This window comes from Ceratotherium simum, chromosome 5, assembly GCF_057802395.1.
Source record: "Ceratotherium simum simum isolate JZ-2026a chromosome 5, ASM5780239v1, whole genome shotgun sequence".
Lineage (NCBI taxonomy): Eukaryota > Metazoa > Chordata > Mammalia > Perissodactyla > Rhinocerotidae > Ceratotherium > Ceratotherium simum.
The window spans coordinates 11,485,638-11,511,761 of NC_141904.1; the positions used below are offsets into that span (position 1 = coordinate 11,485,638).

At 35.3% G+C, this 26,124-nt stretch overlaps 1 protein-coding gene across 4 annotated transcripts in view; it reads left to right on the forward strand.

Annotated features, from left to right (window-relative positions):
- Positions 1–26,124, forward strand: part of XRN1 (5'-3' exoribonuclease 1) — a 116,366-nt gene that overhangs the window by 7,550 nt on the left and 82,692 nt on the right. For all 4 annotated transcript variants that reach the window (XM_087430445.1, XM_087430446.1, XM_014789045.2 and 1 more), the window contains exons 2-15: positions 3,521–3,753; positions 7,673–7,770; positions 8,956–9,065; positions 9,165–9,275; positions 10,737–10,819; positions 13,235–13,322; positions 13,405–13,573; positions 14,306–14,373; positions 14,694–14,831; positions 17,855–17,921; positions 18,135–18,240; positions 20,787–20,876; positions 22,905–23,061; positions 24,600–24,719. In XM_087430445.1, coding sequence (XP_087286571.1) covers positions 3,521–3,753; positions 7,673–7,770; positions 8,956–9,065; positions 9,165–9,275; positions 10,737–10,819; positions 13,235–13,322; positions 13,405–13,573; positions 14,306–14,373; positions 14,694–14,831; positions 17,855–17,921; positions 18,135–18,240; positions 20,787–20,876; positions 22,905–23,061; positions 24,600–24,719 — 1,638 coding nt within the window. The remainder of the gene's footprint in view (positions 1–3,520; positions 3,754–7,672; positions 7,771–8,955; positions 9,066–9,164; positions 9,276–10,736; positions 10,820–13,234; positions 13,323–13,404; positions 13,574–14,305; positions 14,374–14,693; positions 14,832–17,854; positions 17,922–18,134; positions 18,241–20,786; positions 20,877–22,904; positions 23,062–24,599; positions 24,720–26,124) is intronic.

Genomic DNA, 26,124 nt, shown 5'->3' on the forward strand with positions numbered 1-26,124 from the left:
ATTCCTTTCTATGCAGATACACATGTAGATAAATATTTTCTATAAATGAGATAATAATATACCTCCTGTTTTATAACTGACTTTTGTCACTTGACCATATGTATTATACACATTATCCCATGCCATATATGAATCTATATCATAATTTGTAATTGCTGTAGTATTCCATTGTATTCGATTGTTTTCTTTTTTAATCTTTTCTGAGCAATACTGCCATGAATGTTCTTGTACTTATATCTTTGTGCACATTTCTGTTACTTCTCAGAATAAATTTCCAATATAGCAGTCCCCCCTGATCCATGGTTTCACTTTCCATGGTTTCGGTTACCCGTGGTCAACTGAGTTTCGAAAATATTAAATGGGAAATTCCAGAAATAAACAATTCATACATTTTAAATTGCTTGCCATTCTGAGTAGTGTGATGAAATCTCTCACCATCCTGCTCCCTCCTGCCCAGGAGGTGAATCATCCCTTTCTGATCCACACTGTATATGGTACCTAACGGGTAGTCACTTAGTCGCTATCTCAGTTATCAGATCAACTGTCTGGTATCACAGTGCTTGTGTTCAAGTAACCCTTATTTTACTTAATAATGGCGCCGGGGGGCCAGCCTGGTGGCTCAGGCGGTTAAGTACGCACGCTCTGCTGTGGTGTCCTGGAGTTTGCCGGTTCAGATCCTGGGCGCGCACCAACACACTGCTTGGCAATCCGTGCTGTGGCGGTGTCCCATATAAAGTGGAGGAAGATGGGCACCATGTTAGCCCAGGGCCAGTCTTCCTCAGCAAAAAAAGAGGAGGATTGGCAGATGTTAGCACAAGGCTGATCTTCCTCACAAAAAAATAAATAAATAAAATAATGGCGCCAAAGTGCAAGAGTAGTGATGCTGGCAATTCAGATATGCCAAAGAGAAGCTGTAAAGTGCTTCCTTTCAGCAAAAAGGTGGAAGTTCTCAACTTAATAAAGAAAGAAAAAAAATCGTATGCTGAGGTTGCTAAGATCTATGGTAACTTTTATTACAGTATAATTGGTCTATTTTGTTATTAGTTATTGTTGTTAATCTCTTACTGTACGTAATTTATAAATCGAACTTTATCACAGGTGTGTATGTATAGGAAAAAGCATAGTGTATATATAGGGTTTGGTACTATCCATGGTTTCAGGCTTCCACTGGGGGTCTTGGAATGTATGCCCCACGGATAAGGGGCGGACTTCTATCGCAGAAATCTTGAGTCAAACATATGTACACTTCAGATATTGATATATACTTTCATATTAGTTACACCAATTTATATTCCCATCCCAGACTACTGTGTGTAAATGCTCTCTCTCTCTCTTTTTTAGCTTTGTGATTTTCCTCTTCTGTAAAATGGGAAATCAAAATATTTCTCTTTTATGGTTGTTATCATAATTAAGTGAAAGAATGAATATAAATGTTTAGCCCAATGTTTGGCACCTAATAAGTGCTTAATAAATGGCAGCTATTGCTTTTAATATGCATTAAGCAATAAGCTATTGCTTTTAATGTGAAATATGCATTTCCCCAAAACCTTGCCAATAGTGGGTAACATCAGTCTTTCTAATCTTTGCTAACATGATGGGGAAAATGATATATTATTTTAATTTGAAATTTGGGGATGTTGAACATCTTTTCATATGTTTATTAGACTTTTGTGTTTCTTACTTTTTGAATTGCTTTGCATTTTCCATGCTTTTAAAATTTGCTTTTTTTTATATTTGAGAATTTTGTATATTAGGAATATTGACTTTACCTAATTTGCAAATATTTCCCTGTATTTTGTCATTTTCAGTTGAACTTCTTTGTGGCACTTTTTTTTTAACCCTATAGATTTAAAAAATACATTTTTAGATAGCCAGTTCCACCATCTGTTTGGTTCATGATTTATGGATTTCCCCACCCTAAGATTACCAAAATATTTGTATATAATTTTTCTACTTACATTTCTCACATTAAAATTTCTAATTCTTCTGCAATTTATATTATAAGATGAGATACAGTTTTGTTTTGTTTCCACATAGTTAGCTAGGTGCCCCATCCCTTTGTTGCATTGATTTGAAATGTTTCTTATATACTAAATTTCTGTATACACTTGGACTACTTCCTAAACTGTTTAGTTCAATCAAGCTGTCTGTTTTATACTTTTTAATGTAATATAGGGCAGATTTTCCTGCATTACTCTTCCTTTTAATATTCTTCCTGGCATGTTTATTCTCCTAGAGACACTTTGGAATCATTTTATAAAGTAATCCCGACTCCCTCAAAAAAATCACATTGAGATTTCGATTGAGGTTGTCAGATTACTTGAAACAAACAGTAAATCTTGAATGTACTTTTAAAACCTCATGATCACAGTTGTCTTTTCAGTTGAGCCTATTACTCAATAAGGGCATTTAAATTTTTTTCTGTGGTGCTTAGTAAAATTCTGTATAAATGAGTGTTTTATAAATATGTTTTTGTGGTGCTCATTGATTCAAAGGCCAAGACTTTTCACCCCCAAAACTCAAAGACATGCCCATTTTCTCAATAATAGGAAAATGTATTGTTATTTCTGTTACTTCTCAGAATAAATTTCCAATATAGCAGTCCCCCCTGATCTGTACATATGGTAAAAGTTGAATAATTGTTTCAGAGATGATTTTCCTTAAGTTTCTACAAGGAAAGCCCATTATGTTTTTATGTTTGAAAATTCAAAGTATTTCTTTGTGTGTAAGGCAGACTACTCTAAAATTCTTTAGTTAGACTAGATATTGTAACTATTAAGTTGTACCCATTTCCATTTCTTGTTAGTGTATATTATTTTAGCAGTGTTCCCCTTACTTGCTCACAGGCATTTAAATAGAGGAAAAATAAATGAGAGCCAGAACCATGAAGGCCTTTTTATAAAAATAGATGCCTGTTAGCAAAGTTTAGAAATGATTTAATCCACATATCAAAAACAAGAAATCAGTTTTCAAAGTTTCCTAAATTACTTGGCATAATCTAAGCTTTTTAAATTAATATAACTATATGAATGATTCTGTTTCAGTGAAACCAAATATAAAATAAGACTTTAAATCATTTGTAAAACCTTTTAATGACCATGTACAAACAGGCTTTTGATATAAATGGGCATCGTGTTACCCATTTATAGAGGAAATTAAAGCTTTAAGAAGTTAATGTCAAATAGTAGGAAGAAAGGAATCTAATGTTGGAGTACCAAATGAAGCAAGCACTTTATTTAGTGTTTTCCTGGGCTATCTTATTTTAAATAAGTAGATAATTTCCTGACAGTAAATCTGATCAAGCTATTGGTGCATTATATAACCACATAATGTGTCTCCATCTTACCAATTCCTCTTGCTTTTTTTCTGTACTTTCTTTATTCAACTGTGATTGTTTACTCAATTTTTATGTAATAAGAATGCCCCTATATCCTGCTTTTTATCAGCTGCTTTTCCCAGCTACTTAGATATCCATGGTTGATTATAATAATGATCTGGATCATTTTTCTTTGTTTTTTAGATTCCTGAATTTGACAACTTATACCTGGATATGAATGGAATTATACATCAGTGTTCCCATCCTAATGATGATGATGTTCACTTCAGAATTTCAGATGATAAAATCTTTACTGATATTTTTCACTACTTGGAGGTGTTATTTCGAATTATTAAACCTAGGAAAGTGTTCTTTATGGCTGTTGATGGTGTGGCTCCTCGAGCAAAAATGAACCAGCAGCGTGGGAGGCGTTTTAGGTAAAACATTTATGGTTTATTTTTGAATGCTATTTAGATTAATAAAATATATTATTTTGAAGATAATTGACTTAACACAGTGCATCTTCTGTTCATGTTTCTTTTCTGTTTAAATTCCCCCAGAAATGTAAATATGTCATACTTATAGTGTCATATTTTATCAATCAAGTAGAGGAATTAGTAATTCAAGTGAGGTGTCATTTCTGAAAGCATATGTTGGGCTGTATAAAGTTACTCTTGTTCTCTGTCACAGATTTTTCAAACTTCTCGTTGGTAATTTGGAAATGGTAGTAGTAGTAGAGAAAGCTGCTTCGGTAGTCTGCCCTGAGCTAGGGAACCGCAGAGTGAACTGAGATATTGTTCTAATGAGAACATCACTGACATTTAATTTCATTAAACCAACATTTGTTGAATGCCCAAACCCTGGGCTAGAAGCTGACTCTGATTGAGCATGGGTCCAGATTGGCAGAAAGGCAAGTGAGATTAGAAGGTGACTGATGGAGTATGAGAAGAGAGTTGAGTTAGGACACTCAAGATATTAGCAGCCTGAGTATGTGAGTTGGGAAGTAGGAGAAGTAAAAGGATGAGAAGAGGTGTACACGGAGAGAGGGTTTTAAAGTCAAAATCCTGGACAAGTGGAATATGTTAGAACTGAAGGAAAGAAACCCTGAGTCTAGTGTGTTTGATGAGTCATTAGCATAATGAGTCATTTCATCACAATAGAGGTAAAGGAGTGGAAAGGGCACCTGTGAATCGAATGTGGAAATCATCAAGGAAGGTGGGAAAGTACCTCGGGAAAGTCTAGAAGTAAGAATGGGGAAAGGATGGTAAAAAGTGCTGATATAAATATCAAAAGAGAAAAGATACTGAAGATACTGGAATGACTGTGAAATCCTTGAAGATGAGGACCATCTTTTACAAAATTCAGATTCTTACTTACTTGATCTGAATCTCTAAAAACTGAGCCCTGGATACTATTTTTACCAGACTCCTCTGGTATTTGTTAAACTAGTTTTGAGGAGCTACTGGGCTAGAAAATCTAATGTTGAGAAAGGATTATATAAGCCCACTGTATCAGTCAGTGTTCAGCTGCAGGTAATAGAAGCCTAGCTATTTTAAGCAGAAAAGGATATAATACAGAGAATTAGGTGCTTATAAAAGTAGTTGTAAGAGCCAAAAGGGTGGGAATCTAGGTGAGCCTTCAAGAATGACTTCCAGAACAGCCCCACAGAACTGACCACCAAGCGGCACTACTACTACAACATTCAGGAAGGTGAGGAGTTAGAGGCCTCCACCAGAACAGGTGGTTCCAGGCATTTATTCCTTGGCTATGATCCAGGAATTAAGAAGCTACCACCTGAACTGTTGGCTCCAAGAATACATTACTTTAGTTACAATTCAGCAATCAAGAAGCCACCACTGTATCTGTTAACCTTAGGGCCCCAGGGCACCTGCTAGATCTGTACCGGAAAAAACGGATGCTCTGCGCCTTGCTTCTCAGCACCTACAAAGCTACTGAAGATTGAGATTGCTTTTACTATTTATGAAACACACACACACCCCACAAACCCAGTGCCTCAACTGTCATGCAGACTTCACCACAGTTCCGCTTTCCAGACCTTTGATAGAGGCATCTAACTGACAAAATCTAAGTCACATCCAGAAACCTAGCTGCGGGGAAGCCTGAGAGTCTAATTTTTTAGCTTTCCAACCTCTCCATTATCAGGAGACAATCTAGGAGTGTGAAATGGGTGTTGAGGGCCAATCCACCATAACCACTACAAGCCTTTACTAAATACTGTGCTGGCATTGAGTGTTCCATGTTTCCCCGAAATCCCCCAGTCAACTTTTTCTCATTCTCCACAGGGACTGTTTTCTCCATTCATAATCTTTAATCATATTCTTTGTATATTTCTTACTCCTTTTTAAATCTGCTACCATCTGGCTTTCATCCCTACCATGCCACTGAAACTTCCTTACAGAATTACAAATAGACTCTTTATGGCTAAATCTAAAGAATAATTCTGTCTTTATATCACTTCACTTATCTACAGTATTTAACAGTGTTGACCATTCCTTCTTTCTTGAACTTCCTTTCCTTGACCTTCATGTGACCACACTCTCTCTGGCTGCACTTTCTTCATTTCCTTGTTATCTTCTCTTCCTCTGCTTTTTTCTTAAATATTGGTGTTTCTTTTTTTTTAAAGATTTTATTTATTTTATTTTTCCCCCCAAAGCCCCAGTGGATAGTTGTGTGTCTGCACATCCTTCCAGTTGCTGTATGTGGGACTCGGCCTCAGGATGAACGGAGAAGTGGTGCCTCAATGCGCACCCGGGATCCGAACCCGGGCCACCAGCATCACAGCGCGCGCACTTAACCACCAAGCCACAGGGCCGGCCCAAATATTGGTGTTTCTTAAGGCTCTATCCTGAGTCCTGATGATCTTAACCAATGACTTTAATTACTGTATCTATACTGATGACTCCCAAATTTATCTTCCTCGTGGATATCTCTCTCCAGAGCTTCTGTATATCCAAATGCCTGCTAAATATCTCCTTTTGGATACCACAGATACAGTTTAGGCTTAATGTGTTCAGAACCAAACTCATCTCCGCCTCAAAACTGCCTTCCTTCTATTTCCTGTTTTAGTGAATGGCAACACCAGGCAAATAGCTGCTCAACTCAAAAGTCCAGGAGTAATTTGGACATCTCTCTCTTCCTCATTCCCCACATCCGAGTCCTGTTTATCTGGTCTCTTAAATTTGTCGTATCTATTTACTTTTCATCTTGACTGCTTCTGTCTCAACCTAGGCCACCATAATCTTCCACCTCCATTACTTTAATAGTCCTACCTTGTCCCAGTCACAAACATTCTCTATACTGCAGCCACATTAAGCATTATGGCTGTTTTTCTATCTCTGCACTAGAGTGTAAGCTTTGTGAGAATAGGAATCAGTTCTCTTTTGTTATATCCCAAGAACTGGTCACATAGTGACATTGAATAATCATTTGTTCAATCAAACAAGGAAGGGGAGAAAAGAGGAAAGAATGGCTTTCATTAGAGAGATTACAAATGAGTTGATATCTTCAGAGTTTTAGTTATATTGAAGAGGTTGGTAAGAGAGAGAGTTTAAATGTGAAGAAGAGTTTGTTTATCCCAGAAATAGAATTCCACAAGGCATAGTAGCTAGAGCTTGTAGCAAGGCTGTAGAAAATGTACATAAAGCAGAGCTTCCTAACTTGTATGCCATGTGGCATACTGGTGTGCCACAGATGGGTTATAGGAGAAGCCAGACAGGAATTGGGGTGCCTGTACTCAAACTTAGGTGCATCTGATTGTAAAACTCATGTTCTTCCTAGTAAATCCTCTTGCTTCAAAAATGAGATGATTTTAGCAACTGACGCCATTAATCTTATTAGGCTTTCATTTTAAGTGTTTTTATGAGAAAACCCCAAGATATACATTATAATTTTATAATTATTTTTATATAATATTCTTAGGGATCATTTTAATAATGCGCTTCTTGTTTGATATTATTATTAAATGTAGTATATATAATGAACATTTAGTGTTATACTTTTAAGCTTGTTTCCAGAATCAATTTGCTATATAACTGTGACAAGAAAACAATTACGTTATAATAAGTATTTGTAATGTTCTATGTCAGTTTTATACTGTTATAATGTTCTACTTCTGTAGTCCTTATCTGAAAAACTTAATTCTTTAAATAAATAAAAACAATTCTGAGACTCATCTTTATCAATTGTAATCATTTCAAAACTTGTATTATGTTTTGAGCCTTAAAATTGATGAATTAGTATTTTAGTTATAAAAGTATCTAAATGACAGATTACTTTATTAAAGATCTCTACTTTTTCCTAGAAACTTTAAGATATTTTTTTCCCTTAACATTTAAGGTCAGCAAAGGAGGCAGAAGACAAAATTAAAAAGGCAATAGAAAAAGGAGAAACTCTTCCTACAGAGGCCAGATTTGATTCTAACTGTATTACACCAGGTAAATCCACTGAGAGAAAAATTCTGAGAGATTTAAAATGTAAATGTAAATTTTTTTTTCAAATGCATTTTTCTTTTTTAGCCTCTACTTATTTTGTCCTTAGGATTCCATTTGCTATATTTTCCCAGTTGTGTCTCATGAGATGATTTGGTCACCTCCATCATAAGTGCTCCTATGAAGACCCACTGTAGGGATTTACAGATGTTGTTAAGTGTAGCTCTAGACTCCCAGAGGCACAGAATTCCAGACCTAGAAAGAACTTACAAGATCCGTCCTACTCCCACCATTTATTTGAATGAAAACTGGCTCAGTGAGGTTGTGGCTTACCCAAATTTTAAAGCTTGTTATGTTCAGGACAAGAAACCCATTCTCCTAGTTCAGAGCACTTACTCTTCTTCTCAAAGGCAGTTAAGATTTCTGTGACTTTAAGGATAAATGAATTTATCAATATTTTGTTTAATTTTATATACAACACCATACTCTGTGCTTCAAAGAGCTTTGTCTAACATCGTTATAGTCCTTTACTTTAAAAAAAAAAAATCTTAAAATCTTACATTCTCGTGAAGTCTTTACTAACTATGGTAATTTTTTTCTTTCATTAAGTGCCCTAATCACACATTACTCAATTTAATAACCTGTTTTATCCTGATTGTGGTTTAAGACTGTATTGCCTTTGACTCTTTACCATCTGGGCTTTTCCTAAAACATAATCATTGTAGACTCAGTTTCCAGATTAATAATAATTTTCCAGGTTAACAGTAGTAATAATAACGGTAGTTGTTGTTATTATTGGCAATCTGATTGAAGCTGCATGTCTTAAAAAAAAATTCAGAATCTAGCAGCGGAAATAGAAGATTGAGATTCATTAGAGAGTTGAAACTCTGCCCTTGTGTGAAAATATTTGAAGCATAGTCCTGAGGCAGTAATAACATTCCTTGACTTTCCTTATCTGACATTAACTTCATTTTAGGGTGACCAGTGAAATTAGAGACAGTTGTGGTATTTGCTAGGGAAAGGTGCAACGTTACTTGCTTTTCAAGATAAGCAAGAGAGCTTTTGATCTCCTTTGGAAATCTTTTACCTAGCTATTCCCTGGACACTCAGGTCCAATTTCATGTTGTCACTGGGAACTCACTGTTTTTATGTCTCTCTCAGGTTAAACTTTTGAAACCTTTTTATTTATAGGGACAGAATTCATGGCCAGGTTACATGAACATCTGAAGTATTTTGTAAATATGAAAATTTCTACAGACAAGTCGTGGCAAGGAGTTACCATCTACTTCTCAGGCCATGAGGTTATTATCTTTTTTATTTAAAGAGGTTTTTTTTTTTTAATTTAATATTCTGTCTGAAGCATAGTATTTTACCACATTTTTTAAAAACATTATATTTAGACTCCCGGAGAAGGAGAGCATAAAATCATGGAATTTATCAGATCCGAGAAAGCAAAGCCAGATCATGATCCAAACACCAGACACTGTCTTTATGGTTTAGATGCTGACTTGGTAGGTATAATGCTTATTGTTATTATAACCTTATGCCATTGTAGTTAAATATCTTGGTCTTATATAAGAAGCTTTCTGGCTATGGAAACAAATGTCGGAGACATAGTAATGATTGCTACTTCTGCCATTACCAAAGTTCTAAAACAATTGGAAAATGAGCTCTTTTACCATAGTTTATGATCAACATAGGTCTCTATCGTTAGTGTTCACACCTGACTGACCTTAGTGCTATGAATACTCTGCTGAGGTCAGGGTAGAGGGCTCTTTTTACCCTCATGCTGAATATATGACTTTTAAAGATTTTATTTATTTATTTTTTCCCCCCAAAGCCCCAGTAGATAGTTGTGTGTCATAGCTGCACATCCTTCTAGTTGCTGTATGTGGGACGCGGCCTCAGCATGGCCGGAGAAGCAGCACGTCGGTGTGAGCCCAGGATCCGAACCCGGGTCGCCAGCAGTGGAGCGCGCTCACTTAACCACTAAGCCACGGGGCCGGCCCCTGAATATATGACTTTTAATACCACCTGATCTGATAACTCCACAACCTAAATAACTTTACTAGACTTTTTTTGCTGTAACTCTTTATTATGGAAATTTTCAAACATAAACAAAAGTAGAGAAGATACTACAATGAACCTCCTTGTGTCCTTCATCCAACTTAATTTTCAACTCCTCTCCCTAACCGTCTGTCTCCTTTCTTCTACCCCCCTGGATTCTTGAAGCATATCCCAGACATTGTATCATTTTGTAATGTTTCTCTAAAGGATGGTTTAAAAAAAAAAAAATGTAACCACAATGCCATTATCTCACATAAAACAAACATTAACAATCACTATTTAAGATATGAATAACCATTTAGATTTCTCGTTTCCCCAGTCATTTCATAAATGTTTCATTTTGTTTTGTTTGAATCAGGATTGAAATAAAATAAACAATATCATTACATTTGGTTGATATGTCTCACTAGACTGTTTGACACACTTTGGGGATTAGAATACTATGTGAGAAAATTAACGAAAAATGCCCCTTTCCAGTTTGTTTTGAGTTTTCACATACTAGAGGTATCCTGGCCTCCAGAAGAGTCCTACATTTTTCTTTCATGGAAAAGCTGCTGCCTCTAATTTCTTACCCCTTCCCCCATGGCAAGTGAAAAGGTGTGAAAACCAAGAGAAGGTTTTGGGGATTTTTTGTGAAGGGGCAGGGTGGCAGTTATAAAGGTCGTGTGAGTCTAAGGTAAACTTTGTTTTCTTAGAAAAGTACACTCACTGTACCCCATTTATAGCCTATAAGTGGATCATATTTTGATATTTGTATATTTAATGTGCTAATAGATTGTTTCTTTATTTTCCTTAAATAAGCATGTTCTTCTTTATGTAGAGATTTTTTTTATATAATTGCTTTTGTGAACCTGATGCTATAAAAAATAAGAAAGTAGAAACATTTCTTAATCAATTTTCAACAGATTATGCTTGGATTAACAAGTCACGAGGCACATTTCTCTCTTTTAAGAGAAGAGGTTCGGTTTGGTGGCAAAAAGACACAAAGGTAAATCATACATGATCGGTAAATATTTTCTCCCATTTCATGAGTTGCCTTTTCACTCTGTTGATAGTATCATTTGGTGCACAGATTTTCTTTGTGTGTGTGTGTGTGTGTGTGTGTGCATGTGTGTGCGTGTGTGTGCTGAGGAAGATTCGCCCTAAGCTAACATCCCTCACCAATCTTCCTCTCTTTGCTTGAGGAAGATTCGCCCTGAGGTAACATCTGTGCCAGTCTTCCTCTCTTTTGTATGGGGGTCACTGCCACACCATGGCCGCTGACAAGTGGTGTAGGTCCGTGCCCAGGAACTGAACCCAGGCTGCCGAAACAGAGCACATCAAACTTAACCACTAGGCCACCAGGCTGGCTTTACAAAATTTTTAATTGTGGTGAAGTCCAATCTATCTATTTTTTTCTCTTGTTGCCTGTACTTATAGTGTAATATCCAGGAAATCATTGCAAAATCCAGTGTCATAAAGCTTTTTCCCGTTTTATTCTAAGAGTTTTATAGTTTTAGCACTTAGTATTAGGTCTTTGATTCGTGTTGAGTTAATTTTTGTATATGGTGTGAGGTAAGGGTCTAACTTCACTCTTTTACACATGGGTGTCCAGTTTTCCCAGCACCATTTGTTGAAAAGACTGTCTTTTCTCCATTGAATGGTCTTGGCACCCTGGTCGAAAATCACTTGACTGTATATGCAAAGGTTTATTTCTGGGCTCTGTAGTCTAGTCCATTGGTCTGTATGTTTGTCTTGATGCCAGTACCACAGTATTTTGATTACTGTAGCTTTATCAAATAAGTTTTAGAATCAAGAACGGTAAGACCTCCAAATTTGGTCTTCTTTTTCAGATTTATTTTGGCTCTTCAGGGTCTCTGAGATTAATAATTTTTAGGACAGATTTTTTTTATTTTTGAAAAAAACATCATTGGGATTTTGATAGGGATCACTTTGAATCTATAGATCCCTTTGGGTAGTGTTAACATCTTGATATTAAGTCTTCCAATCCATTAACATAGGATGTCTTTCCATTCATGTATGTCGTCTTTAATTTCTTTCAGCAAGGTTTTGTAGTTTCAGTGTACAAGTCTTTTGCTTCCTTTTTTTCTCTTCTTTTATTTCAAGAAAGATTTTTTATAAATATAGTCACCATGCTGTACATTACATTCCCAGGACTTGTTTGTCTTATAACTAGTTTATATTTTTGATCACCTTCACCCATTTCGCCCACTCTCTACTCCCCACCTCTGGGAAATATCAGTCTGTTCTCTGTATCTATGAGTTTGGTTTTTTGCTTCTGGTTTTTTTCATTAGCCTCCTTGGTCAAGTTTATTCCTAGGTGTTTTATTCTTTTGGATGGTATCGTAAATGGAACTGTTTCTTAATTTCCTTTTGGATTATTTATTGCTAGTGTTTAGAAAAATAACTGGTTTTTATGTGTTGATCTTATATCTGCAGCTATGCTGAATTCATTTTTAGCTCTAGTAGCTTTTTGGGGGATTTTATGGCATTTTCTAGCTATATAGAATCATGACATCTGTGAATAGAGATAGATTTACTTCTTCTTTTCTTCCCTTATTGCCCCAGCTAGCACTTCCAGTATATTGCTGAATAGCTATAGTGAAAGTGGGCATCCTTGTCTTGTTCCTGATCTTAGAAGGAAAGCTTTCAGTCTTTCACCGTTGAGTATGATGTTAGCTGTGGGTTTTTCATAAATTCCCTTCATCATATTAAGGAAGTTCCGTTCTATTCCTACGTTGCTGAGTATTTAGATTATGAAAGGGTATTGAATTTTGATAAATGTTATTCCTGCTAAATGATTATGTGGTGTTTTTTCCTTTGTTTATTAATGTGTATTACATTAATTTATTTTTTTTATGTTGAACAATGTTTGCATCCCCGGGATAAATCCCACTTGCTTGTGGTGTATAATCCTTTTAATATGCTATTGTCATCTTATATTTTTACTTATAGTTAAACTTGGAGTATGGGCCAGCAGCCAGGAATATAGACCCCTATACCAAGCCAGGGAAAGTTAAGAAGAAGAAGTGATAGTGCCTCCGCACTGAAGCCTTGAACTATACTGCAATAGATTTAATGTATATACTCACTTATCTGTATGCTTTGTGCTGGTGGCCAGCCTTAATTGGACCAGATCCCACTGGTGTCTTACATTTATTATGTATTATTTAGACTTTCTTAATTCTGAGAGTTCTTCCACGGAAAGCATAATGTAAACCAATTATTATAATTGCAATTATATTTTTATCTTTACATTACCCTGCAGCTGTCATATAAGTTACATGCCTTGATTACAAGAATTAATTATCTTCTAATGATGTTTTATTTTAAGCTTTGCTACATTTTTAAACTCGAACCTTAAAAATATAGTTAACTGTGTTGATGGTCTGACTACTTACAGGGTATGTGCACCAGAAGAAACCACATTTCACCTCCTACACTTGTCATTAATGAGAGAGTATATTGACTATGAGTTTTCAGTATTAAAAGTAAGTATTAATATAGCCGAGGACCAAAGATGTGGATGCAGAAATTTCATAGTATTTGACTTTTTTCTCCGTTTTGCTGTAGGACAAGATCACATTTAAATATGATATTGAAAGGATAATAGATGATTGGATTTTGATGGGATTTCTTGTTGGCAATGATTTTATCCCTCATCTACCTCATTTACATATTAATCATGATGCACTGCCTCTTCTTTATGGAACATATATTACCATCCTGCCAGAACTTGGGGGTAAGAAAAGTTTGTTATTCATTTGAGGCTACTTTAATTTAGCACTCAAGTAGCCCTAAAAATGTCACTCAGTTTATTAGATTATTGCATGCACAACTAAAGTAGGAAAATACGTGGAGTTTCTTTTGGTCTAAGGCACCAAGCTCTGAGATTGAAATTGTAAGTGATTCACAAGCAAAGAAAATGACCAGAGTTAAGTAGTCTCATTCATTGATACCTAAGTAATCTCTGCCTTTAATTACTTAAGAAAGCCAGCAGAAGTTGTTGGTTTCACTTAGCTCCTTTCATATTTAAGCATATAAATTCAATTTTTCTAAATGGATAAGCATTTAGAGTATTTAATATACGGGAAAGATTTTTCAATTAAAATGGGAAGTTGACAAACTGATGATACTGAAGACAACACAGTAGCAGGACGTTATCAAATGGATGATCTGGATAGATTCTAAAACATATTTAATTATCTGTTATCAAATGTTGTTGGAAATGTGGGAGGATTGTTATTATATGAACCTGGAATTTCTTATATTTTACTTCGGTTCTTACATATTGTGTATTAGAGTAACATCAAGTTCATAGAAACTAGGGCCGGTTATATAGCCCAACACTGACTGTTCGTTTTTTTGATTAGTAGAATGTCCGTGTTCAACATTTTGTGAAAAGAATTTTGTATAATTATTTAGAAAAAATAATGTCAGCTTTTAGTACAAATTTAGATTTTGTTCCTTTTAGGTTATATTAATGAAAGTGGGCATCTCAACTTACCTCGATTTGAGAAATACCTTGTGAAACTGTCAGATGTAAGTAACTAGAGGTTTTTGTTTTTCTGTCCCAGAGTATCTATAAATGGTCAGTAACCAATTACATAATAACAGAAGAAAAAGTTTTTGTAATTTTACTCCAATTGGTCATTCTGTATAAGTAATTTAACCTAAATTATTTTTATTTTTATTTGCTTTTTATTTTTAATTTTCGGAGTAGTAGATGAGGTCCCCATGTGCATAAAAGAGCAGCATTCTCTAATTTCCTATACCCCAGAAGTAGTCACTGTTAAGTTTTGTTTGTATTCTTCCAGACATACTTAAATCATTTTTAAATGAATTTAAATATTTCTTTACAGTTTGATCGGGAGCACTTCAGTGAAGTTTTTGTGGACCTAAAGTGGTTTGAAAGCAAAGTTGGTAACAAGTACCTCAATGAAGCAGCAGGTGTTGCAGCAGAAGAAGCCAAGAACTACAAGGAAAAGAAAAAATCAAAGGTGTCCATTTTTTTTAGATGTCCTTTCATATTTTTAGCTGTAAAGGTAAAACTGATATTCCTTGTTTCTCATCTTCCTTATGATTTTGAGGTTGCCTGATTTCATTTTCATTTCTTCTTTCCCTCTATGGACCTTTTAAAAATTGTTTTGGGAGCCAGCCTGGTGGCGTAGCAGTTAAGTTCGCACACTCTGCTTCAGCAGCCCGACGTTCATAGGTTCGGATCCCGGACGCAAACCTACACATCGCTTATCAAGCCATGCTGTGGCAGGCGTCCTACATATAAAGTAGAGGAAGATGGGCATGGATGTTAGCCCAGAGCCAATATCCCTCAACAAAAAGAGGAGGATTGGCAACAGATGTTAGCTCAGGGCTAATCTTCACCAAGGAAAAAAAAATTCTTTTGGTTTCTTTTTTGTTTATTATCATTTACTATCATTTATTTATTTATTTTTTTTTTTAAAGATTTTATTTTATTTATTTACCCCCCCAAAGCCCCAGCAGATAGTTGTATGTCATAGCTGCACATCCTTCCAGTTGCTGCATGTGGGACTCGGCCTCAGGATGGACAGAGAAGTGGTGCGTCGGTGCGCACCCGGGATCCGAACCCGGGCCACCAGCATCAGAGCACGCGCACTTAACCACCAAGCCACGGGGCCGGCCCTCATTTACTATCATTTAAATCTGATCTTTAAAAATCAATTTTTGGGCCAGCTCCATGGCTTAGCGGTTAAGTGCGCACACTCTGATGCTGGCGGCCCGGGTTCGCATCCCGGGCAAGCCCCAAGGCACCACTTCTCCGTCCAACGCGAGGCCGAGTCCCACGTGCAGCAACTAGAAGGATGTGAACCTATGACATACAGCTATCTACTGGAGCTTTGGGGGAAAAAAATGAATAAAATAAATTCTTTAAAAAAAAAAAAAAATCAATTTCTTATTTTTACCCTTGAAGAACATCGTGGTTTTTTTTGCTCTTCCATTCTATTAATAAGTGTAGAAAACATTTCTAAACATAAAAGCCCAGAAAATTAATTATCTTTTTTTTGTGTGTGTGAGGAAGATCAGCCCTGAACTAACATCCATGCCAATCCTCCTCCTTTTGCTGAGGAAGACCAGCTCTGAGCTAACATCTATTGCCAATCCTCCTCCTTTTTTTTTTTCCCCAAAGCCCCAGTAGATAGTTGTATGTCCTAGCTGCACATCCTTCTAGTTGCTGTATGTGGAATGCCGCCTCAGCATGGCTGGAGAAGCCGTGTGTAGGTGCACGCCCAGGATCTGAAGCCGGGCCGCCAGTAGCGGAGCGCGCACACCCAACCACCAAGCCACGGGGCTGGCCCCTAATTATCTTTTTTAAAATGTGGATATTTATAGCATTTAATGTTATGAAACATTAACTAGATCAGTAATTTTTCTCTAGAAATAGTTTATATATAAAATCATATATAAAAGACAGCGAGGGGCCATCCCAGTGGCGTTAGTGGTTGGGTTTGCACAGTCCACTTCGGCAGCCTGGGGTTTGTGGGTTCAGATCCCTGGTGTGGACCTACACGCCACTTGTCAAGCCATGCTGTGGCAGCGACCCACGTACAAAATAGAGGAAGATTGGCACAGATGTTAGCTCAGGGACAATTTTCCTCAAGCAACAAGAGAAAGATTGGCAACAGATGTTAGCTCAGGGCCAATCTCCCTCACCAAAAAAAATAAAATAAATAAATAAATAAATAAAAGATAGCAATTTGCTAAGTTAAGAGTAATTAATAGCACAATATCTAGTAAATGTTAGGTGCTCAATAAATGAATAATAGAATCAATAAGAATGTGTTAGTACCCTGTAAAGCATCTCTAATAAGCTCCAAAGAATGTCTTATATATGTTATCTTGGAAAAGAAACCTCTTCTGAAATTTTCCTCAGCCTATCCATAATTATTGGATTCTGGTGAAATTGATGAGTTCTTGTACTCTCCTTGCTATACCAGTTCTATTGCCTAATAACTCTTGCTCCAGGAAGGACAACTATCCTCATTTTCTCTAGCGCAGTCCTTCTAATTGCTTAGCTTTCCCTCAGTAAAACTTAGCAGCAGTCGGTCTGCATTCTACTCTGTGTTTTTTCTCTTAAGAAAACAGGCTCTGCAGCTTTTTGGGAACCTGTACTCACAAAACTTACATGTCAATAATCCCTGGTTCCACCCACCTCAGCTCAGTCCTTAAGCCTCATAAATCTTCCAGGTATCTGTGGTTAACATTAGAGATACTGATAAAATGAGAGGAGCTGGAGGAACAGCCCAGGCACACAAAGTTGGCAGATGCCCTGGTTGGATGAAGAAGAGGAAATGGCGATACGGGAGGAGGAAGAACTAATGAGAGTCACTGGCGGTAGAGAAGCAATCAGAAAATAGAAGAGAGAGAGGCTGAGATCATAGGGGAGGAAAAACAGATGGGCGGGCTACTAAGGATGTGACGAGATGCAAGAACTATAGAAAAACAAATGAGTTGCATGGAAGTAAAATTTAGAAGTGGAGGGTAGATCACGGAGTCATAAGAATGATGAGATCCAGAGATATAGAATATAGGCAATATTTGTAATAATTTGACTCAATCGAAAACAAATAGATTGTGATTAATAGTAGCCCAGAATTTGACATATAAAAATTTAAAGTTGAAAGGATTTGATATTAATTGTGTACTTTTCTCTAAGTCAATGAAATATTCCTGAAGTATTTTTTCTTGGAACACATATAGAATTAAATATATTTCTCTTTTATATTGGTGAGAATTACTTATTACATATCTTTGAGAGACCTGAATGTTAAGTTCTACGTAATAAAGATTTATAGCCTTAGAAAACAGCTAATATAAAACCAAAAACCTTTACACAGTATTTCAGGATTATTTTTAAAATAAACTTTACAATGTGTCACTTAAGGATCATTCAGTTATTTTTAGTATTTTTTAAATCTCCCTGTTAAATGTCTCACTTTGAAATATATCTTGCCATTAATTTTTTATTGTTTTATAATTTTTATAGGAGCAGGAAAACTCCATATGTTGGGCTGCTTTAGACAAAAATGAAGAAGAAGTGGTTACTTCTAAGGGTGAGTACAAACTATGTATTTTAATATATGTTTTTTTTTGACAGAATAGTTGTTATAGCTTTCCTTTGTTAGTACTACTTCAGTAATATTGGATGGAACAGATTTCTATGATCATTTATAAACATTTGCTTTGATATGTATTTCTCAAAGCATTAGGTAGAAAAACAGAATATTCATAATTGTCAGCTGCTATCTTTCTGGCTTTTTTTCCAGATAATTTAGAAGATGAGACTGAAGACGATGACCTATTTGAAACCGAGTTTAGACAATATAAAAGAACATATTACATGACAAAGATGGGAGTTGATATAGTGTCTGAGTACGTTTTTGCCAATGCTTTTACTTTAAAGTAGAAAACATTAGATTTTGCAGTTCTTCAGAAAACAGCATAATTTTGATAGTTAATGTAGTGGGAGAGAGATTTTTTGATTTCATAAATTATTGTAGATCTTTCAACTAGTATGGTTTTGGAGAAGGTAATGTTAACTAACGTGTTATATTACTGTAATAAAAATTGCCAAATAGAAAATGGTTAGATTTTTGCTTCCTGTTTTAAAAAGGTCGCAACACACTTATCTCAAAGGCTGTCTGGCTTAGCCCCAGGTTAATACCTAATCCAAAAGTTCGTTAAGAACTTGACCTCTAGAATGGTGGCTTTCACACTTTTAAACTGCAGCCCACAGTGTGAATTACGTATGTTCGTATTTTATTTATTTTAATTAACAAGCACTTATAAAGTACTTACTGAGTGCCAGGCACTATGCCAAGCATTTTTAAAATATTATTTAATTATTTAAAATATCATTTAATTCTCACAGCAATTCTTTAGGATGAGTAGAATTATTATTATTTTACGATAGAAGAAAATAAGGAATAGAGAGGTTTAAGTGATTTGCTGAAGGTGACATAGGTAGTGAGTGGCAGAGCCAGGATTTGAACATAGGCAATCTGGCTCCAGAGTCCTTGCTCTTAATCACTAGATGAGGCTGTTTCTCTATAAGTGAAATACGAGTTTCGTGAAATGCTATGTACCTTTATTACATGCCATATACTTATATATTTTCTACACTATTATGTTTACTTTGTTTTTTAATATAATAAAGCACTAAGTATTGGATCTTTTCTAGAGTCTGCCCAGGGATAGACCCAAGCTTTCAGACATTGCTCTATATCCTCTCAGACTGTCTTCTAGTCTAGACATAGTCTTTCGGTAGGGTCTATATTCACACTGACCTCCAGTAATTAGAGGTATAGGAATTCTGTACAATTCACCGGCTCATTTGAAGCTTTGTCAGGTACCATTAGCACGTAGGACTTTTGAGACTTGAGAAATACAATATTTAAAATAGTTACACTTTTAATCCTTTATTCGTTAGTTCTTATATTTCCTTGATTACAGTTATATAGAACTAGAGTACCTGCAGTTGGCACTAAATGTTTAATTTGATAGGTAACTAGTCTTCTGTTTTATTTCCCTTCCCTTTTATATATTAAAATATAGATTATGAAAATGAGATACCATTTTTTTGCCTAGCAAATGGGCAACTCTTTTTAAACTGTTATGTTCAGTGTTAGTCCAGGAGTGGTGGTAGAGTTCTTCCCTTAATTACTGGTGGGAATATAAATTGGTAAAATTACTTTGGAAAGCACATATCCAAAACCCTGTAAAATATTCATTCCTTTGACCCAATAATTCTAATTGCTAATCTATCTTAAAAATATAAACTCAAACACAGAAGATCCTTATATATAAGGGTGTTTCTTACAAAGTTTTTTATAATAGCAAAAAATTAGAAATAATCTACGTGTCCAGTAAGAAGGTTCATCATAATCATCTGCACCTCCTCCTCATTACAGTCACCATCTCTGCCATCTCCACCATCTCCAGAATCTGCAGAACTGCTAAACTGGTACTTATAGAAAGTTCATAACAATTTAGAAAGATACTTAAGTATCTTTTAAGTGTATTACTAAGTACAAATTTTAAAAGCAAGACACAAAGTCATATATACAGCATACTCTCATTAACAGTTTAAAAAAAAAATCTGGGCATAGAAAAATGACTGAAAAGAAACATAACAAAATGTAAGAGTGATTGCTACAAGGTGATAGAAATGCTTTTCTTCATTTTCTAGATTTTCAATAGTGAGGAAATATTTCTTTTATAATGAAAAAGTGATGGATTTCATTTTCAAAAGTATACCTCCCAAAAAAATATGGAGATCTGGAATTTCTAAGTGCATCTCTACCTAAATTTTGGTAACAAACACTAACAGGTTTATAGCCACTTTTGGCTTTAGCCTAGGACTCTTCCTTTTTTTGGGTGAAGATTTATTTTACCTTTAATGATGGTTTTTGAGAAAGAAGAGATTAAAGGGAATATTGCTCAGTGCATATAGCACTTTTCAAAGTGTGTTCTAGCTCCTATAACCAGCTTTTAAGATCTTTCTGATTTCTTGTAATTCTGTCAGGCATCCTCTCAGATAAAGAAGATTCCCATCTCTCTCTCCCATCCCACCCTAACTATTTGAGGGAGTGGTAGTGCCACTTTATAGAAAGTTCAATTGGCTAAATCCTCAAACGTTAAACCAAAGGCATAGTACATTGGCTGAATAAATATGCACAGCAGGTTTAAGTATTTTGATGGTCAATTTAGGAAGACTATAAGACAAACCTTTAATCTGACAGGATGGAATTTTTTAAAAAATATTTTGGAGTTTTTTTGATTACAATTTTTAGCTTATTCATGGATTAAATAAAACACATGAGAGGCAGAATGAGGTAGCAGTGGAGATCATGCTCTAAAGACAATGGCTTGTCTTCAAAAAATATTGTTATAATGAAAATATTCTTTTCTATTTTCAGTGACTTTCTGGCTGATCAAGCTGCGTGTTATGTTCAAGCAATACAGTGGATTTTGCACTATTACTATCATGGAGTTCAGTCCTGGAGCTGGTGAGGGAATAAAAACAAAAATAAAGTTTTGGTTTTTTTTATAATGGTTCATTCTACTATAATCTCATTTAAGGATATCTTTTCATTTCATTTCTCTTTATGGTAGTATTTTTTTAAAAGATGCATACAGCCAAGTTTAAATGAAATACGATTAACTCTTCTTATATGAAAATACTTAAAAAAGACCTTCATATAACAAAAATACTTCCAGCCCTAGCAGATGGCCCCATAAAAGCTCTTTGTTAATCTAGGGATTTAAAACTCTCTGTCATGATAAACCAAGTGTGACAAAGTCTTGATAATTATTGGGTCTGAGTGATGGTTGTGTGGGGTTGTTCATTATATTCTTCTCTACATTTTTGTGTGTTTGAAAATAATTTTTCTATCAGGAGTAATTATTGAAGAATGGGCTATTTGAATGTTAGAGTGGGAAACGTAAAGAAGAAAGGAGAAAAGAATTATTTGGTTTTCCTGGAAATAGTAATAATTCTCCATTTTTTTCATGTTTCCTATTCCAGCAAGTTCCATCTACATTTCCAAAACATCCGCAAAAATAGAAAAATAACAAACCAAAAAATGATGCAGGGAAAAGTAGAGACTTTTTGGTGACGCGGTAGCTTGTTTTGTTTTGTTTTCAGTGCACCTCTGCCAGGCTTTGTTTTATTTTATTTTATTTTTTTAATTTTTAATTTTTGTATGTATTTTTTTCCCCCAACTGTCTTTTGCCCCGTAGATAGTTGTATGTCATAGCTGCACATCCTTCTAGTTGCTATATGTGGGATGCGGCCTCAGCATGGCTGGAGAAGCAGTGCGTCAGTGCGCGCCCAGAATCCGAACCCGGGCCGCCAGCAGCAGAGTGTGCGCACTTAACCACTAAGCCACGGGGCCGTCCCTGCCAGGCTTTGTTTTAAAGTACCACACAGCAAAACAAAGCAATGCAAGATAATGTAGTATTAATTATGATTTCACTTACAAATAGCCTTTTAAGAAAATCTTTGCAATAACTAACCTGATTCTCAGGGCCTCTCTGAAGAGCATTCTAATGATGAAAATCCTTGATTTGCCATTTTTTAAGAAGATGAGTGTAAGTTATTCCTATTATACTACCAGGCATTAAGGCTAGGCACTTGAAAAGCATGTGTTCATATAATCCTCACAACTATTTAAAGTAAATATTGTTTTTTTTGCCTTGTATAGATGGAGATCAGAGAGGTTAAGTAATCTTTCCACGATCATACACCCAAGAATCAAGTCCAAGCCTATCTGATTCCAAAGTCTATATGTTTCCATTATTCCACATGCCATTCTTCCTCCTTAACTTTCCCATACTTTTGAAATATGCCATAATTTTAGAATATAAAAATATTTCTTCTTTTTTTTTGGCATCCTGAGTCAAATAATAAGAACATTGAAATTTTTAAAAAATTGTTTGTTCGAAGCTTTGTAAAAATATTTATACCTGTAGTTAAAGATGGGAAGGTATTAAAAATAGTGTGTATGATTAATAAATGGCTTAATCCTTATCACAAACATGATTATATATATATACTAATTCAAAGATAAAAGTTCTTAGAGCTGACTAGTAAATCCACGTGAGCTCAGGCTCACTGTTCTCTCTGTTCTTGTGAGGCTGGCCCAGGCCCACGTGACCTAACTGAACGTCTTCTGACTACCTCATTACTTCATTCCAAGAATCTATTGATTGGAAGATTCACACTCAACATTTTGGAAACTAAAAGAACCATTATATTATATATATATCCGTCAATTACACGATACATCCCAATTTTGGAAATTGCAACTGCACATTAAAAATTAAGGAAATATGACATTTGTTGCCATCACATGACCTAAATTTTCCAGCACTGCTGATTTCTTATATTGAAGTGGTAGAATTATGGGTGATAATTTTTTTTTCTTGAGAATTATTGCTATGTGTTGTTAAAATAAAACATGGAAAAGTATGTACTTAATATTGACCTGTTTCATAAAGTTGCCAATTGTTTACAACTCAGTTTTGTTTTATAGGTATTATCCCTACCATTATGCACCTTTCCTATCTGATATCCGCAACATCAGCACACTCAACCTCCATTTTGAACTAGGAAAACCTTTTAAGCCATTTGAACAGCTTCTTGCTGTACTTCCAGCAGCTAGCAAAAATTTACTGCCTACGTGCTATCAGGTGGGTTTTAGAATTAAATGTTTTTGTCCTTTTTGATATTTAGGAGCTCCTATTAGAAACCCAGAAACATAGTGCCCAAATTGCTTTAATAGCTAAATATATTTATTTTCACTTTAAACATAGTATTTCTTAAAGTCCCTTGGAAAGTAATTCCTTGGTTTAAAGTTAGCTTTGTTTTAAAAAAGCAAACAAACTCCATAAACAATTCAGAGCGTAGCTTCTTCATTTTCAGCATCTTTAAGCACGTCTTAAAGCCTAATTTGTCTCTGCACTAATGAAAGTAAGCTGAGACAGGCAAAATCTAAAGCCCTCTACTTTATCCAAACATTTATAGCTTCATTCCTATTTTCTTTTACCCTCTACCTATTAGAATAGGGATAGTTCTAATAAGTCATTTGTCTGAACAGAAGTTTACCTCAGTTTATATTTGGGTTTTAAGCATTTCATTTATCACGTTGTGAAATGAAAGGCTTTTCTCTGGTTAACATATTTCACATAACAGGAGGATGTTTCAGGGGTGATTGGGTCACCAAAATTACACTGAGCCTACTAAGCTGATTTTGAGGGTAAACTTCATTTAGTTCCTCTAGAGTATCAATCTGTTCTTCTAATTTCATGGTCTGGTTCCAGGAATTAAAGTAGACACACACACACACACCCTTTGCTGCTTGAACAATGTCAGGCTCCCTTCAGGTTAAGTTCTGAAAATTAACCTGAACTTCATCCTGGCCTCTGGCCTCCCTTTCTTCTTGTTTCTTTGGTGCTTTTTTGCTTACCTTCAGATACATTAAGGATTTATATTCAACCACTCTGGACCAGTAAAACCATACAAGTGTTTTACAGCCACATCTGTTTTGATTGTTCTGTGCCCATGCTGTACTGGTTATTAAATATTTTGACTATTACCCTGAGAAATATGCTATTTTATTTCTTTAAAAAACTTTATATTACAATCTTCCATATTCATTTCCTAGAGACGTCTTTATGCTTTATCTACCTCTGTTATAAAATCTCTAACAAAAACTTGTCTTACTGGACTTTTTATCTTTGCTATTAGTCGTGAAGAGATTCTTGAATTTTAGGATTTTTTTTTAAATTCTTAGATGGCAGTTCTTATATTAATTCATAAAGTCAGTTGATTAGGACACAAAAGTAAATTGTTTAAGGTTAAAAATGGAGGACTGTTAGAAGCCTGTGAAATGAACTAAAGTCGAATGAGAAAACAGAATTTAGGTAGGCCTTGTAGAGTGACAAGATGATAAAAGATAGAAATGATAAAATTAAAATTCAGAGTAGGGATGGTTTTGCTACATTTAGGTCAGTGGAATGGGAAAGTAATGAGTAGCAGTGAAATTAGAAGTCTCATAGTTGAAAATCAAAATATAGCCAGTATGTTGTAACATATCTAGATGTAAATATTTAGTTTTGCTTTGCTTAGAAATTTTAAACTGTAATGTGAGGAAATATAAATATATTAACAAAAAGCTATATTGATATTAGTTCTTATATTTCTATTACACTATTTTATATTTTCACAGCATTTGATGACCAGTGAAGACTCGCCAATTATAGAATATTATCCACCTGATTTTAAAACTGACCTAAATGGGAAACAACAGGAATGGGAAGCTGTGGTACTAATACCTTTCATTGATGAGGTAAGTGCATGAAATAGTTATATATACACGTATATTCTTTTTTTTTTTTTTGAGGAAGATCAGCCCTGAGCTAACATCCATTGCCAATCCTCCTCCTTTTTTTTCTCTTTTTCTCCCCAAAGCCCCAGTAGACAGTTGCGTGTCATAGTGCACATCTTTCTAATTGCTGTATGTGGGATGCCACCTGAGCCTGGCCAGACAAGCAGTATGTCGGTGCATGCCCGGAATCTGAACCCAGGCTGCCAGTAGCGGAGCACATGCACTTAACCGCTAAACCACAGGGCTGGCCCCTACAGACATATTCTTAATCAGAGATTATTTCATAAAAGTTAATGAGCAATGGGTTTTAATCACCACTTATGTTTTGTTAGTAGAATTTAACTACTCTCTTCTTCGTTATGTGCACCAGAACTTCTAAGTACACTAATTATAAGCAAGCTGGAGTAGCTTTACTAATCTTAGACAAAGTAGACTTCAGAACAAGGAGTATTACCAGAGATCAAAAAGGATATTTCATACTGATTAAAAAATCAAGTCAGTTCATCAAGAAGACATAAAAATCCTAAATGTATATGCACCTAATAGCAAAGCTTCAAATACATAAAGCAAAAACTGTCAGAATTGAAAGGAGAAAGACAAATCCACAATTATAGTTGAAAATTTCAACACTTCTCTCTGAGGAATTCGTAGAACAAGAAGACAAAAAATCAGTAAGGATAAAGACTTGAATAACACTATAAACCTATTCAATCTTATTAATATTTATAGAACACTGCACCCAACAACTGCAGAATACACATTCTTTTTAAGTCAATAAGGAACGTTCATCAAGATTATTTGCTGAGACAGAAAACATGTCTCAGTAAATTTATAAGGGTTAAAATCGGGCTGGCACCGTGGCCTAGTGGTTAAGTTCAGCACGCTCTGTTTCAGAGGCCTGGTTTTGGTTCCTGGGCACAGACCTGCACAACTCATTAGCAGCCATGTTGTAGTGGTGACCCACATACGAAATAGAGGAAGACTGGAAGCAGATGTTAGCTCAGGGTGAACCTTCCTCAAGCAAAAAGAGGAAGATTGGTGATGGATGTTAGCTCAGGGAAAATCTTCCTCAGCAAAAAAAAGAAAGAAAGAAAAAGGGTTAAAATCATACAGAGAATGTTCTCTGACCACATGCAATTAAATTAAAAATCTGTAATAAATACCTGGAAAATCTGTAGATATTTTGCAATTAAATAACATACTTCTAAATAACCCATGGATGAAAGAAGAAATTAAAGGGAAATTTGAAAATATTTTGATCGGAATGATAATAAAAACACAATATATCATAATCTATATGATGAAACTAAAGCAGGGCTTAAAGGCAAACTTAAGGTTCTAGATGCTTATACTAAACAAGAAAAAG